The 17069-nt window shown below is 43.3% G+C and overlaps 1 protein-coding gene across 1 annotated transcript; it reads left to right on the top strand.

The window, feature by feature from the left end:
• The first annotated feature begins 3088 nt into the window (after positions 1 to 3088).
• LOC146380837 (uncharacterized) lies at positions 3089 to 16348 on the top strand. The gene is made up of 4 exons (XM_084939862.1): positions 3089 to 3398; positions 4163 to 4269; positions 11719 to 13827; positions 14295 to 16348. The coding sequence occupies exons 2-4, from the start codon at positions 4252 to 4254 to the stop codon at positions 14787 to 14789; spliced, it is 2622 nt and encodes an 873-aa protein (XP_084795988.1). The 5' UTR covers positions 3089 to 3398; positions 4163 to 4251; the 3' UTR covers positions 14790 to 16348.
• The last annotated feature ends 721 nt before the right edge of the window (positions 16349 to 17069 follow it).

The following is a 17069-nucleotide window of genomic DNA, read 5'->3' as shown; positions in this document are numbered from 1 at the left end:
AAACACAGTCTGCATGTTAACCTCTCTGTAACATCTCACTGAAAGAACCCAGGTAGGCTCTGACAGCCTTCTTTTATACCCCATAGCCCCTCCCACTAGGCGTAATAGTCATCTCTTTATTATTTTTTTTACCAAACAATCTTTCCCCCTCAGCTTATTTCCAGCTGTATTCCTACAATACATATATGTATATACAGACATTTATGGCCAATTCCAGGCAGCCTACAGTGTTTCACAATAACAAAAAACAAACCAAAAAATAATGCAGTTCACGTGACCTTTCAAGCGCGCGCGAACCCACTATTTAAACCCCGGAACACCATACCATCGGCTTGCATAACCCCCGTATAATCGGCGATCACAGCGAGTCTCCGCGACCGGCTTTATTAACGGTAAGTGGGAAAATATGTTGGCCACCCTCTGCGCTGCTCAAAATATACCTCTCACCCCTTTTTGTTTATCTGCCCGGTCGACGAAAAGACGCGCAGCCACGGTATGTAGAAACTAATGGTGGTGGTGCGTGTATGCGCCCAGATCAGCTGTCTGTGGCCCGGGACGGTGTAACTCCATCACAGGGTTCTTTTAAATTTTGAGAGAAGCCAACAATAATTATTTTATCTGAGCTGAGAACTAAATCAGATAAAAAGTCTGAGAAATCAGACAGAAACTCTGTGTAAGGCCCAGGTGGACGATAGATGGTAACAAGTAAGACTGGTTTCTGAGTTTTACAGCTGGGGTGGACGAGGCTAAGCATCAGGCTTTCAAATGAATTAAAAGCCTGTCTTGGTCTTTCGTTAATTAATAGGCTGGTGTGAAAAATTGCTGCCACACCTCCCCCTCGGCCTGTGCTTCGAGGTTTCTGGTAGTTAGAATGACTCGGGGGTGTTGATTCATTTAAACTAACATAATCATCCTGCTGCAACCAGGTTTCTGTAAGGCAGAGTAAATCGATTTGTTGATCAATTATTAAGTCATGTACTAACAGAGACTTGGAGGAGAGAGACCTAATATTTAATAATAATAATTCACTGTTTTACTTTTTGGTTCAGATGTGGATACTGTATTGTTCTTTCTTTGTGATTGTTTATGTTTAAGTTGTTTGTTGCTGGTTTTTAGTTAGTTTTTTGTCTTTTCGGAGCTGACACAGTCTCAATGGAGATGGGTTTTTTGGGTGGTAGCAGGAGGAGAGAAGCTGCAGAGAGGCGTGTAAGACTGCAACTCTGCTTCCTGGTCCCAACTCTGGCTAGTCATATTTTGGGGGGTTTAATAAATTTGTCCATATTTCTAGAAATGAGAGCTGCTCCATCCAAAGTGGGATGGATGCCGTCTCTCCTAACAAGACCAGGTTTCCTCCAGAAGGTTTGCCAATTATCTATGAAGCCCACATCGTTTCTGGGACACCACTCAGACAGCCAACAATCATGTTTTACAGTCCTGTGGTCTCAGCCTCAGATACTTATCAAATCAAAGCTCATGTAGAAACAAATGTACAAAATATGCTCTCCTTCATTTCTGTCAAACAAAGCTGTATGAAACGTTTCCAGCTGTTAGGATCATGGTTGCTAGGCAACCTGGGCAGCGCGACGGAGGCTAGACCGTCCCATTTCACAAGCGTCGCACTTCCGGCCTCAGCGGTCATTGGCTGTGTCCCAATTCAGGGTCTGCACGCTTGAAGTACGCATTTTAAGTGCGGTTATGTCACCGCCACGCGACAACGGCTGTCCCAATTCGAAGTGTGCTTCAAATGCATACTCCAAATGCGCCGTCGATTTCCCCAAATATCAAGCGTGGTCCGGTGCACGCTTCGTGGTCCCATATATCCCACAATTCATAGCGCGGCGGTGGGTGTGGAGAATTTTGCCGCAAAATACGGCAGAAGGGAGCGGCCGAAGAGGTGTTTTTTTCCCCCCAAAACTTTATTGAAATTATAAAGCGAACAGTCAGTCATTCCAGTTCAGTTTGCACAGTAGGCATACAAGGCAAATAAGAGTAACAATATACAGTACAATGAAATAAGAAGGATAAATAAATAAAGGGAAAAAAAGAAAAAAAGGGGGGGAATGTGACAGACTTCATAACAACTTTGTACTTGAAAGTTGTGACAGCTCATTCGGTAAATATTTCTGAATGAATTTCAATCAATGATAAACCTTTTTTATTGGAAGTTAATTTGAGAGAGTTTAAGTAATATTCAATTTCAATCAAAAACAAATTAAATGATGGGGTTGAGTTTTGAAATTTACATTTATGTATATGGAATTTCCCTAATAAGATGGAGCGGCCGAAGAGTGAACTGTCAAAAGTACTGAATATGACGTCACTTATTTATGTGCGAATGTTTAATAATTAAAGTCAGTCATATATCCACAAACACAACAAGCTGAAAGTCAGTGATATATGTATATGTGTGTATATATATATGTATATATATATGTATATATCATAATAATCTGACAATACTATAATATTGGCCATATTATATTTACATTACCACAGTGAGATGACTTTAGTCTCATGAACAACATTAACTAATTGTTATTTACTAACTAATCTTAAATGACTGTTCAGTACAGAAATGAAGCCCAACAATCATGTTTTACAGTCCTGTGGTCTCAGCCTCAGATACTCAACTAATCAAAGTGATGTCATGACAAAAATGAATGACCAACAAAACATTTTTCTCCTTCATTTTCTGTCAAACAATGCTGTATGTAACGTGTCTCGCGGTTAGTATCATGGTTGCTAGGCAACCTGAACAGCGCGACGAAGCGTTTACCGTCCCATTTCACAAGCCTCTCACTTCCGCACTTTTCGTACTTATAGTACGCAAAGTACGTAGTACGCGTAGTGCGCGTACTTCAAGGGTGCAGACCCTGAATTGGGACACAGCCTTTGAGTACGCGGCCCTTGAGGATCGTTGAGGCTGCGTACTTTAAGGCTGCAGACCCTGAATTGGGATACAACCTAATGTCTGGCCTACTGTCATGGCGGGAGGGGGCGTGGCCCTCTTCCCGTGACATCACGCTCCAAAGCCCTATAGGAGGTCCGCAAAAGACGTGTGCTCAGACACGTGACCGCACAGCTACAAACCACAGCAGAGCAGGAAGAAGGGGGCGGAGCAAAGTGTGTGTGCAGGAGAGGAGCAGAGAGAGCTGCTTATACGTGAAACGGGAGTAAAACGTTGAAGTTAGAGGAGAGAAACGAACTAAAGTATCGATTATATACCACTACCAACGTCCTGATCGATATCTGCATCGATCTGCCCACCCTCGTCTCCTGGATCGTAGCTGAGATCAGCGTGAGCCACGTGGGTCTCTGCTCCCTGATCTGTTTCCTGTGTTTGGAAAGAGTTCCAGCTTCATCACGGAGTTTCTCTCGGTTTGTGGGCTCATCTAAAGGTAAGCACCGAGCTAACTTTACTGTGAGTTCAGTTCATGTTGAGTTTAGCTCCTGAATGAGGTCTTCTGCTGCTCTCCTCGGTGTCTGTTCACAGTTTATTGTGAACACGTTGAGAGAAGAGTGAGAGAGTGTTTGGAGAAAAACACCAACTAATCATTAGCTCAGCATGTTGGGAGAAGTTGGAGCAGAAAAGTCTTTTCATTGTCCCTGCAGCTGTTTTTCTGCATGCTCCAAACCTCTACAGCCTCATTTCTATTTGAAGTGATAACAGGAGGGTGTGTGTGTGTTAGCACGCGCAGCTGAAACTGCAGCTGCTAGAACACACTTGTTCATTATCTGCTCAGTCAATAACATTCCTCCATTTCACAGACACATTACAGACATGTGTCCTTTATCAGGCTTTTTTTGTCTATAATTTGTCAAATGCATCTTTCCCGGATGATTTAAAGTCATTTTGAGTCAACGTTCAAGTTGCAGTCAGTAAATTCTTATTGATGGAGAGAAATTTTTTTTATATATAATTTTTTTAAAAATCCGAGTCCATGTTAAGAATATTCTTAAAAGTATCTTGATGAATACTCGTTGTAATGTCGTGACTATCGATCAATGGTCATGAGTACCATAGTTTCACAGTTACTATTCCTAAAAGTAAAGAGGGCGTCCGCCAAATCCAAACTGTAAATATGATGGCTTTAAATTCAATCCTGGGACACGTCCCTCTCACGTTCTTGTCTCATTGTGATGTTACTGTTTTGTGTCCCAGCTGATCAGCAGGAGGAGAAGAGTTTGACAGAGCACCAGGTGAACATTTTCAGCCGTTTGGACTCAGCTCAGCTGCTAAAGTGGACAAAAATGTCATCAACACAAAAGGTGAAGAACATATCACTTTTATCAGAATCAGAAAACTTTATTAATCCTCAAGGGGCAATTAACAAACAACCGAGCAGCATACGTTGAAGATGAGGACAATAAGAACAGGCAATAGGAGTGAAATAATAAATACACAGAATATACAGTTTTAAAATTACACAGTTTTAAAAATTAAAGTGACTGAAAGGTGAATAAATAACAGTGACAGTTTTTATTGAAACTGTGTGCACTTCATCAGCTGATGCTTGTTTGTCAAGATTGAAGAAGTTTCAAGAAGAGGCTTATTGACATTTTTATGGTGATACCCAGGCTGAAACGAAATACAGTTTCTCTCTTTTTTTTGCTTTTTTGCCTGTCCCATTTGGTTCTTTTGCCATCAGAATTATTGTCTGAAGACAAAGAAAGATGCCCAACGGATTTACTTTACCAAATGGACCATCCCGGCCTTGCTGTATTAGTCTATTTGATTCACCTTTGCTTTTATTGTTTATTTTATTTTCACTTGCTACACACGGGACAGATATGACTGGGGGAAAGAAAAGGGAGAAAGAAAGAGGGAAAGAAAAAATGTGGGGAAGAGGAACTGTGATAAAGGGCAAAAAACAAAAACCTATATATATATATCTCAATCAATCAATCACCTGAAATACAGTTTCTGACCAGAATCTACAGTGCAATAATCAATAAAATTAAAAAGGAAAATGGCTTAAAAAAGAAGAGTAAAAAGGCAGTAATAAATTAAAAGGGTAAATAACAAAACATCTAAATAAAAAAACAAAACAAAAACTCAAGTCTAAATAGTCACGCTCATACAGGTAGCAACAGTCCTTTCACAGAGTATTGTGTGCATCTGGGGAGTATATTGTATGCTGTGTGTGTGTGTAGACAGGAGGCATCACATTAAAGCTGTGCTAATAGTTGAATGGATGGGGAGGTGATGCAGTCCTGCTTTTCTGAGCCTCCTGGGGGAGTGGAGATGCGTTTGTGCTTTTTTGATAACTGATGTGGTATTAATAAAGAAGGACAGGTCTTCTGTTTTGTCCCCATTGTTTATGAGATTATGGGATCTACGCCACACTTCAAGCTGCTCCACATCCATTCTATAAGTGGACTCATTGTTTTCAGTAATGAGACCAACCACAGTTGTGTTGTCTTTGAACTTCACAATATGATTAGCACTGAGTCTAGCTTACAGTAATGTGTGAGCAGACTGAACAGCAACGGGCTCAGGACACCCCAGAGGAAAGCCTGTGCTCACCAAGATGGTCTTTGATGTGTGACTGCCCACGTTGACTGCCTGTTGTCACTTTGTCAGGAAGCTGAAAACCCAATTGCAGGTTGCAGGGTCCACACCTAATAGCATCAGCTTTTCCACCAACTGCTGCAGAATGACGTGTTAAAAGCTGAGCTGAAGTCGATGAAAAGGACTCTGGCAGAGGGGTGTTCTTCCTCTCCAGGTGTGACAGCATAACATGGAGTGTGGTAGAGAGAGGTCATCTTCTGTAGATCGGTTGGTCCTGTATGCAAACAAGATTTTTTTTTCCTTTATCTCCTGTACAGGCCAACGCAATCTATTTGTCGTTTAAGGTTGTAGTATTACACAACATTTTCAGATCTAATAGAAATAAAATGAGTGTTTCGTAATTCATTCAATTGTCTTTATTTATAACTGGCATTATTGTTTCATTCTATTATAGAATCTTACAGGAAAGAGGCAAAATTGTATTCCATTATGCTTTATTAGCTTCTTCGGTAAAGAAGCAAATCAACAATACAAAAAACTCCCAAAAAACATTGCAAAACAACATACTGGAAAACAGTTATTCATCACTTGATTGCTTCAATACAACACTTGGGCACATGTATGCGGGACTTTTCGTGGCTGTTTTGATATCGCTCTCTCTCTCTCTCTCTCTTAACCGATCAAATCTCGCTGTGGTAGCAGCTTTAAACTCTGTCTGACCCAGGTTGATAGAGGGCGCCAGTCTGGATCGCATTCCAGCATTTTGTAGGCTGGTTTTCCTACAACACACAACAAACATTAGCCCGCAAAGCCACAGTGAACAAAGGAGCATAGCGCATCCAATTCAATTCAAATCAATATAAGACTTATTTGTAACCTACATCAACAATTATGTTATGATAAATTACGTAATAACTACAACAGAAGACTTACCTTTGTGGAAATGTTTGGAGCAGACTAATACGTGAGCTGGAGTGTTCTGGGACGTTATATTTGGTCTTCGAATGGCTGCAATCCAGGCCATCCGTCAGCTCTTTTTCTTACTTTGGAAACATGGCTTGAACAGTTTCTCTTCCACGACGTAATCCGATAAAAACCGATCTCTTTAGCCGTCGGCTTCCCGTGGCTGTCATGCGACCGGCTATTGCAGTTAATAATACAACAGCTTCTTGCCATTTTTGTTTCTTTTTATCGCTGTGTGACTGTTTTCATGTGAAAGCCTGCGTGCGCTAGTACCGCTTGCCACGCGTTCCCAGAATCCTTTGCGGTTTTACCCCGGAATGACGAATGACGTCACATTTCAATCTCTACTGAAGGGGATCCAGGTCTATTGGGAAACATTCCATGATGTGCTTCAAAACCAGCCGCTCGAAGCATTTACTCACAATTGGTGGCCACAGGCCAAAAGTCTATCGTTCCGCCTTATCTTCGGGGGAATGGGCTTGTAGTCCGTAATGTGTTGGAAGCCCTGCCACAGCCATCGTGGGTCCTTGTCGCACCTAACGTGGCTGTCCATTTTTTTTGGGCATTCAGCCTCTTTGCTTCTTTAATCCCTTTTGACAGGTTCTTCCTCGCTAGACTGTAAGCTGCAGTATTCCCAGATTTAAAGGCTTTGTTACGAGCTCTCAGCAAAGGGCGAACCTCCCCGGTTAGCCATGGTTTTTGGTTGACTTGCTACTTCATGGTTTTGACCACTGTCACATAATCTATACGATTATTAATGTAGTCAGTGACAGACAAGAGTATTCCTGGAGGTCACTAATGTTGTTGAATGTTGTTGGTTGGTCGCAAAACAGTTTGTCAGTGCAGAATTAGCGCCTGGTGGGCAAATTCTAACTTCTCTGACCACTGGCTTGTCCTGCTTAGAGCAGGGCAATATGACCAAAAATATTTGTCACGATATAATTTGAAAATTTGCGATAACGATATAACTGACGATATAATTGACACTAGACAAAATACTTCACAACTCCACAACTTTATTAGTGCAAAAAAAAAAAAAAAAATCTACGTATTTTCACTTAAACAAGCATGCAACCCTCTTCTCCCACTCTTCACACACTAATAGCAACACCGCAGGAGAAATGCCAGCACAGGCATCCAGTATTTGTAGTTTCATGTGCTGCACATCTCGTCTCTTCACACCATAGACTATTGCCTTCAGATGAACCCAAAAATAAAAGTCTAAGGGGGTCAGATCGGGAGACCTTTGGGGCCATTCAACTGGCCCACGATGACCAATCCACTTTCCAGGAAACTGTTCATCTAGGAATGCTCGGACCTGGCATAATGTGGTGGTGCATCATCTTCCTGGAAGAACTCAGGGAACGTGCCAGCTTCAGTGCATAAAGAGGGAAACACATCATCATGTAGCAATTTCAAATATCCAGTGGCGTTGAGGTTTCCATTGATGAAGAATGGACCCACTATCGTTGTACCCCATATACCACACCAAACCATCACTTTTGTTGTTCCAACAGTCTTGGAGGGATCCATCCAATGTGGGTTAGAGTCAGACCAATAGCGGTGGTTTTGTTTGTTAACTTCACCATTCACATAATAGTTTGCCTCATCACTGAACAAAATCTTCTGCGTGAACTGAGGGTCCTGTTCCAATTTTTGTTTTGCCCATTCTGCAAATTCTGTGCGCCGATATGGGTCATCCTCGTTGAGATGCTGCAGTAGCTGGAGTTTGTAAGGGTGCCATTTGTGAGTAGCTAATATCTGCCGAAGAGATGTTCGACTAATGCCACTCTCCAGTGACATGCGGCGAGTGCTACGCTGTGGGCTCTTGCTGAATGAAGCTAGGTTAGCCACTGATGTTTCTTCATTAGTGACAGTTTTCTTGCGTCCACATTTTGGCAAATCCAACACTGAACCAGTTTCATGAAACTTAGTAAGCAGTTTGCTAACTGTAACATGGGAGATGGGTGGTCTCGTAGGGTGTCTTGCTTTGAAATCTGCTGCAATGACCCGGTTACTGCATTCACCAGATATCAACACAATTTCGATCCGCTCCTCACGTGTTAACCTCTTCGACATGTCAATGGCTGTGAACAAAGAGAAACTTGTAAATAACTCATTAAAAATCAAAGTTACATTGAAACCAAGCACACCATTGTTTTTCTTGAGACATTACCAATAAGTTTGATGTGTCACATGACCCTCTTCCTATTGAAAAAACTAAAGTTGTATCCAAGATGGCCGACTTCTAAATGGCCACCATGGTCACCACCCATCTTGAGGAGTTTGCCCCCTCACATATACTACTGTGCCACAAACAGGACTTCAGAGACAAAATCTGCAGCTCAGATTCTAGCACAAAAAGACGTAAACACAGAGCGGACCCGACGCATCAGAATTGCTGAGCTCCGACAGCGTGTCCGTCTACGGGCCGTCGGGTGAGAAAGCCGAGAAAGACAAAGCTGATTCTGATGCGTCGGGTCCGCTCTGTGTTTACGTCTTTTTGTGGAATCCGTGTACCTGCTCTCATTTGCTGTTTGGTGGTTGTTGAAATAGTTTTGTGAGCTTTAATCTGAGAATCTGGCGTTTCTGGCAAAACACAGTTCTATTTAAAAGTCAATTCAGGATTTAATGAATCGATATCGCTTTATTCAAGCTACTCACCTCCCTCTTCCAACTGCACTTTCAACTGGACCAAGGCCAATCAGAGAGGTCCTGCCCCTGACTATCTCTGATTGGTTTAGTCCACGATAGGGGCATAATGTGTGTCTGTTGTTGACCACACGGAGAGTTGCAGAAGTTATTATTTTTTTTATTACCCGAACAGTTGGTCGCACTGGTGCAACCAAATATTTTTTTTTAGTTGCACCACTGAAAGCTTTGGTCGCATTTGCGACCAAATTGGTCGCACTCTAGAGCCCTGGGGGATCATATGATTGTTGGGCTTTTCTATGTATCTACTGTACAACATAAAGCACCTTGAGGTGACTTTTGTTGTGATTTGGCGCTATATAAATAAAATTGAATTGAATTGTTTGTTTACCACCACTGTGTCCGGTTGGTTAGCCGCCACCATTTTACCCGTCTGTATCTGGAAGTCCCACAAGATCTTAGCTCGGTCATTCTCCTCCACCCTACGGGGCGTCTCCCATTTTGACCTTGGGACTTCCAGGTTATACTCGGCACAGATTTATCTGTATACCATGCTGGCCACTTGGTTATGGCGTTCCATGTATGCCTTGCCTGCTAGCATCTTACACCTTGCAGATATGGGCTGGATTGTCTCAGGGTCATCTTTACACAGCCTGCACCTGGGATCTTGTCTGAAGTGATAGACCCCAGCCTCTATGAATCTTGTGCTCAGGGCTTGTTCCTTTTCTGCCATGATTAGTGCCTCTGTGCTGTCTTTCAGTCCGGCTTCGTCCAGCCACTGGTAGGATTTCTGGATATCAGCCACCTCCGCTATCTGCCAGTGGTATATGCCATGTAGCGGCCTCTCCTTCCATGATGGTGCCTCCTCTTCCTCCTCATTCTTGGGTTTCTGCTGCCTGAGGTTTTCACTGAGCACGCAATCAGTTGGGGCCATCTTACTGATGTATTCATGGATGTTTGTTGTCTCCTGGACCATGGTGCTGACACTCACCAGTCTCCAGCCTCCTTCCTTCCACTTAGCGTACAGCCTCAGGGTGCTGGACTTGGAGTGAAACTCTCCATGCATGGTCAGGAGACCCCAGCAGGATACCTGATCACGGGCAGGGCATAGGTGTTGGTAGCCCAGATCTTATTCTTACCATTCAGTTGACTCCTCAGGACTTGCCTGACCCCTCTGCAGGTACTTGGTGGTTGCAGCTTTTCTAGCAACCTCTTCATGGTTCCCATTTGCCTGTGGGATCACCAGGTACTTGCTGCTCTCTATGTCTGCAATCTTGCCTTCTCGTAGTTCGATCCCCTCAGTTCTGACTACCTTCCCTCCAGGACTCTCCTCTTTGGGTTCTTGGGGGATGTTGCTAACTTAGGGTCCGATAACAGGCACCACACCCGCAGTAGATGTGCTTGGTGCTCGGTCTTGCAGCAAGCTGTCAAATACAGTGCATTTCTCTGCTTTTAATATAGCGCTATGCATCGCCAGGTGTTTCATCAGATTCGAGGTTTTACCTCCTTTGCACAGTATCACCTTAAAGCACTTGTTGCAGGCTGTTGAGTTTGAATCTTTTGTTGTGAAGTACAGCATGACATTTGACAGCTTCGCCTTGGGCATTTTTAATCTGTAGCTCTGCTCTAAAAGAACGTACGTACCTGGACCCGCCTACTATCCTTGCAAAGGTAAATGATTGGCTAGAATCCAAAGTGTATGACGTCTCAAGAAGGAAAAAAAAAGCACCGAAATGTGCGCTGCTTTTCGGTCTGGTTACTACAGTTTATGTCAGAACCGGTGCCATAATGGCACCGGATACCGGTACCCATTCCTAGTCCAGAATGTGTTTTACTTTACTCAAATTGAAACACTTCTTGAAATTGTGTCATGTATGTGATTTATATGCGACTTCCAGTTTAATTTATGATCTATAATCACACAAGGAAATTTATTGATAGGTTTGTCTAGCATAAACCTATTGCTGGAATGCCATAACATCTCTACTCCAATGGCAAGAGCAAGACGCAAGTCCCCAGAGCTCTTTGTGTTGCTCGTGCACAAGGGAAAGAACCGTGATGAGCGCTGTTCCTGACGCTTGAACCCCAGTCACTCTCAGTTAGCTTACCTGTAGCACTGCTCTTTATTGTGGTTAGAATAGAATAGAAAAGAATTCAACTTTATTGTCATTGCACATGTCACAAGTAGGGCTGCCACGATTAGTCGACTAGTCACGATTACATCGTTTTCAATTACATCATTGTCAACAACTAATTTAATAGTCGACGAGTCGTTTGAAGTTTTGTAAGATCCCAAAGGAGTATAATAACTGAGGGGTGACTGTGATGGCAGGGGGATATATTTGCATGTGGGGCTGTGCACACGTCATCACAGATCATCTGCCTTAAAGGCGTGAATAAAGGTTTCCTCAGCCAGGACACGCGAGGACATGATATCCCATACCACGTGTGTTGTACCAAGTGTATTGACTGAAAAGGAACTACTTCAACCTTTGGTTTAAAACTAGTGTTAGTGGAGGAAGTTTGAAGGTTGAGTTTGTTCCACGACTGCATTTCACTCACTGCCTCTGTTTGTATCTCTGTTACTGCAGGACCAACATGGAGCGAGAAGTCAGCGCTCTAAGGAGGCCGACAAACCTCACAGAACAAAGGAAGAGAAAAAATACAGCTGTGATGAGTGTGGGAAGGATTTTACCCGGGCTGGAAGCTTAAAAGCACACCAACTTGTTCACAGTGGAGTTAAGCCGTATAGTTGTGATGAGTGTGGAAAGTCGTTTTCCCTTTCTCAAAACTTAAAAACTCACCAGCTCATCCACAGTGGAGTTAAAGCGTACAGCTGTGACTTCTGCGGACAGTCTTTTCACCGTCCTAACACCTTAAAAAGACACCAACTCATACACAGTGGAGTTAAAGCATATAGCTGTGAGTTGTGTGGAAAGTCTTTTACGCAGAGTGCAAACTTAAAAACACACCAACTCATCCACAGTGGAGTTAAAGCATATAGCTGTGAGTTGTGTGGAAAGTCTTTTACGCAGAGTGCATACTTAAAAACACACCAACTCATCCACAGTGGAGTTAAAGCATACAGCTGTGAGTTGTGTGGAAAGTCTTTTACCCACGCTGGAAGCTTAAAAACACACCAACTGATCCACAGTGGAGTTAAAGCATACAGCTGTGACTTGTGTGGAAAGTCTTTTACCCACGCTGGAAGCTTAAAAACACACCAACTCATCCACAGTGGAGTTAAAGCATACAGCTGTGAGTTGTGTGGAAAGTCTTTTAACCGGGCTGGAAGCTTAAAATCACACCAACTCACCCACAGCGGAGTTAAAGCGTACAGCTGTGAGTTGTGTAGGAAGTCTTTTACCCAGGCTGAAAGCTTAAAAACACACCAACTCATCCACAGTGGAGTTAAAGCATACAGCTGTGAATTGTGTGGAAAGTCTTTTACCCACGCTGGAAGCTTAAAATCACACCAACTTGTTCACAGTGGAGTTAAGCCGTATAGTTGTGATGAATGTGGAAAGTCTTTTACCCAGGTTGGAAGCTTAAAAAAACACCAACTGATTCACAGTGGAGTTAAAGCATACAGCTGTGAGTTGTGTGGAAAGTCTTTTACGCAGAGTGCATACTTAAAACAACATCAACTCATCCACAGCGGAGTTAAAGGGTACAGCTGTGAGTTGTGTGGAAAGTCTTTTAACTGGGCTGGAAGCTTAAAATCACACCAACTCATCCACAGTGGAGTTAAAGCGTACAGCTGTGACTTCTGCGGACAGTCTTTTAACCGTCCTGAGACCTTAAAAAGACACCAACTCACCCACAGCGGCGTTAAAGCGTACAGCTGTGAGTTGTGTGGAAAGTCTTTTACCCAGGCTGGAAGCTTAAAAACACACCAACTCATCCACAGTGGAGTTAAAGCATACAGCTGTGAGTTGTGTGGAAAGTCTTTTACCCACACTGGAAGCTTAAAATCACACCAACTTGTTCACAGTGGAGTTAAGCCGTATAGTTGTGATGAATGTGGAAAGTCTTTTACCCATGCTGGAAGCTTAAAAAAACACCAGCTGATCCACAGTGGAGTTAAAGCGTACAGCTGTGAGTTGTGTGGACAGTCTTTTCACCGTCCTGAAAGCTTAAAAAGACACCAACTCATACACAGTGGAGTTAAAGCATACAGCTGTGAGTTGTGTGGAAAGTCTTTTAGTATTTATCAAAATTTCAAAAGACACCAACTCATCCACAGTGGAGTTAAAGCGTACAGCTGTGACTTGTGTGGAAAGTCTTTCACCCAGGCTGGAAGCTTAAAAACACACCAACTCATCCACAGTGCAGTTAAAGCGTACAGCTGTGATCAGTGTGATAAAGCTTTTACTCAAAGTAGCTACTTACAGCGTCATCAAGTTACCCACTCCGGATTTAAGGCGTACAGCTGTCACATTTGTGGAAAAACTTTCCGCTGGCTAGTCAGCCGAGACATTCACCTACGCATTCACACAAAAAAGGATGTTTGCTGCTGTGATCAGTGTGGCAAAATTTGTGTGACATACAAAAACTTAGAGCAGCACATGTTTACCCACACTGAGGAGAGACCTTATAAATGCGAACTGTGTGAGAAGACTTTCAAATCTCCACGTTACCTCAAATCACACCAAAAGATTCACACCAGAGAGAAACTCTACAAGTGCAGTTACTGTGAGGTATGTATTTTTCTTTTTACAGTTGTAGTTATTTTGAAGTATTATGTGAATGAAGTTTAATTTCAAAACTAAATGAGACATGAAAACTTCATTTACAGAATATTCAGTCAAATCTGACACAATTCTCCTGAAACTTTCCTGATGTTGGAAAAATGTAAAGTTTTAAAAGCTCCTCCCCTTCCTATCAATCTAACATTTACACTCCAATAGATGCATTGGAGAGCAGCTTGGGGTTAGTATCTTGTGGCATGCAGAGTAGAGCATCCAGGAGTTTAATCACCAATCTTCCCAATAAGTAGATTACCTACAAATTAAAAGTCATTGTAAGCCAGTAAGTTGAGTGTTATAATGTAAATAGTAAAATGTAATTGGATGCTGGCACAGATGCTCTTTATTTCAGGCGGTGTTCAAGATAAAAATGTTGAAGGAATTGCCTGACTTACACTGTCTTTTATGTCTTTGTTTAGAAGCAGAGCGACACAGATGGATCCACTTCTCAACCCTGTCGTCACTGTGGTGGTGGGAAGACGTTCAATCAGCAAGAGAGCCTAAAACGACATCAACGCAGACACACTGGAGACAAAATGAACTACTGCAAAGAATGTGGGAGAGGCTTCACCACACCAAGTGAATTAAGACAACATGAACTCTGTCACAGTGACGTCAAAAAGCAAGTCTGTGACCAGTGTGGGTCATCCTTCACCACTGCGGATCATCTTGAAGTGCATAAACGATCCCACGCTGTAAATAAACAGTTTCATTGTTACCAATGTGCAAAAACATTCACTTCATTATCTGCTCTGTGCAAACATCAGCGGTCTCATGCAGAACCGAAATCATTGGATCACAATGAATCTGAAGAGACAGAAAGATCCTCTTCTGGTTTCAGGATCAGACTTAAAAACCTTGAGATCAGGCTCCACAGAGTTCAGATGGAGTCTCCTGTAAAAAGTGTAAGCTGATGTCACACTTGGATCTGATTTCTCGACTTTCTGGGATTTAGAAAGTTCGAAAGATATTCATAAGATCAAGTTTGTTTGTTTTTTTCCCTTTAGGGAATTTTACAATGATATAGTAGTCATTTCTCCAAGGTGGCGCCTGTGTGTGCGACTTAACTTTATTTAAATTTATTTGCGTATTTATTTTGCAAAGTACGAGACTTAGAATCAAAGTCCGAGTCACAAACTCTCAAGATCCCCCCAAAGACACTTTACACTTTACAACATTTTTTTCTGTGATAGATTATTGCTCAATAATGTTGATTTGAGGGTTAAGCTCACGAGAGCCAATGCCGCTTCTGGCCTTATGGCGCCTCAAAATGCCAATTACCGTCTGAATATTCTAGGTCGCCTACAGCCACCTTTGCTTCTGCCTCTGCGTCACCTGGTCCAGCTCCTAGGTCTGGGTCTGCAGTCAACCGGCCACGTTCCAGGCCATGGGTCGGGCGCCATGGCCGTCGTGGGCGGCCCCCAGACCCCCTTTGCCTGAGTCGCCGCCGCTGCCTTCCGCACGGTTGGCCCCCTGAACTGCTTCCACATCGCCGCCGTTGCCGTCCGCACGGTCGGCCCCCTGAACTGCTTTCACATCGCCGCCGTTGCCGTCCGCACGGTCGGCCACCTGAACTGCTTCCACATCGCCGCCGTTGCCGTCCGCACGGTCGGCCCCCTGAACTGCTTTCACATCGCCGCCGTTGCTTTCCACACGGCCGGCCTCCGGACCAGCTCTGTCACCTGTGCTACCCACCTGGTCGGCCCCCCGACCGTTTGACTTGTGGACTTTTGTGCCGGCGACCTCCGGGTCGGCCCCCTGACCTACTGAACTGTTCTTTGTGCGCCAGTGTTTTTTCGTGTGCGTTTTGTTTTTGGTCTTCCACTGCTCCTGTTTTGTTTTGCTTCGAGCCCTCCCTCCTGGGCCCCCTCCGCCCGCCCTGGTCGGGTTTTTCTGTTTTTGGACGGTTTTGGTTTTCTAGTGTTGGGCTATCTGGGGCCAGCCCTTGACGGGGGGGGGGGGGGTACTGTCATGATCCTGGGTCCTTTTGACCCAGCGTTTTGTGTTTTCTATTATTGTGATTTTGGTTCTGTTCTTCCTCTGTTTAGTGTTTATTCGGTTCTGCCCATGTATTCCTGTGTTAAGTCCGCGTTTCTTAGTCAGTCCCTTGCATGTGTAAGTTCCTGTTTTATTGTGAAAGTCTGTGTCTTATGTCAGTGTGTTCTGTTTACGTTTCCCCTGCCTCGTCAGCTGTGATGTCTTCCAGGTGTGTTCCCCTCCTGTTTCCCATCCCCTGATTCCTGCCGTGTGTATTTATAGTGTGTGTTACCTCATCTTCATTGCTGGTTCGTCTGTGTTGTCCCCCCCCCCCCGGTCTCCCTGCGTCTCTCTGTATGTATTTCCCCGGACCTCCCTGCATCTTCGTTTCTGGTTTGTTTTGTTAGTTTTACCCAGTTTAGGTTTTCCAGTTTCATGTTCACCCACCATTGCTGTTTGTACCCACTCCTGTAAATAAATACTCACCTGCACCAGAGCTGCCGCCTTTTGGGTCCTTTCTGCAACTCCACACGTCTGCCACACCAGACATGACAATTTTAATAGAGGGAGTTTTATTAAACATGGACATGTCTAGAATTGGGCCCTTTAAAATTGTAACAGTGCACTTAGAGAAAACCTGTCAGGTGATTATGTGTCGTGTTTTGATGAGCTAATAAAAAGCTCTTTTTTTTCTCATTTTTTGTAAGCAAGCCTGCAAGATTGAATTAACAGCGCTGAAATTTTTTTCGGAACAGCAAATATAAGGTGACCTTTTCCAGATTACAACTGGCTGAAGAGAAGCCACCTGTGGCAACCTGGGAGTTCCTGTCTAAAAGGATTGCCGCGTGTCAATCCAGACCAAAAATGATAGACAGTTGTTTTTATTTTGAGTGAATGTGTGTGAATTAGTGACTGTGGGTTAGCATGAATAAAAGGGGACAAACAATTGACTAGGTTGGGGAGAGAAAATTATGATCATGTTATGACTTTCTGGGAGTTTGATTTAGCTATGATAAAATTTATTCATCAGTAATTGCTTGTATGCTTAAGCTTAATTGATTAGAATGTTTGTTTTCTCTTTGATCTTTTAGTAGAATAAGCGGTTATAATGATTTTCTTATGATCTATTGTGAAAGAAACTGGCTGGGGCCAGTGTTGAGCAGGTTTAATATGCAGTACTTGCAAGTGGTTTATATGTGCTCTAGCTCCCCTCATAT

This window comes from Perissodus microlepis, chromosome 9, assembly GCF_051167445.1.
Source record: "Perissodus microlepis isolate ML-2025 ecotype Zambia chromosome 9, ASM5116744v1, whole genome shotgun sequence".
NCBI lineage: Eukaryota > Metazoa > Chordata > Actinopteri > Cichliformes > Cichlidae > Perissodus > Perissodus microlepis.
Note: the sequence above shows the minus strand (reverse complement) of the source record. Positions and strands in the feature narration are given on the sequence as shown.

Bases quoted from the DNA above. Each gene is read 5' to 3' on its own strand.
- LOC146380837 (XM_084939862.1), top strand. The intron at 13,828-14,294 runs GTATGTATTTTT...GTCTTTGTTTAG, and splicing joins ACAAGTGCAGTTACTGTGAG to AAGCAGAGCGACACAGATGG.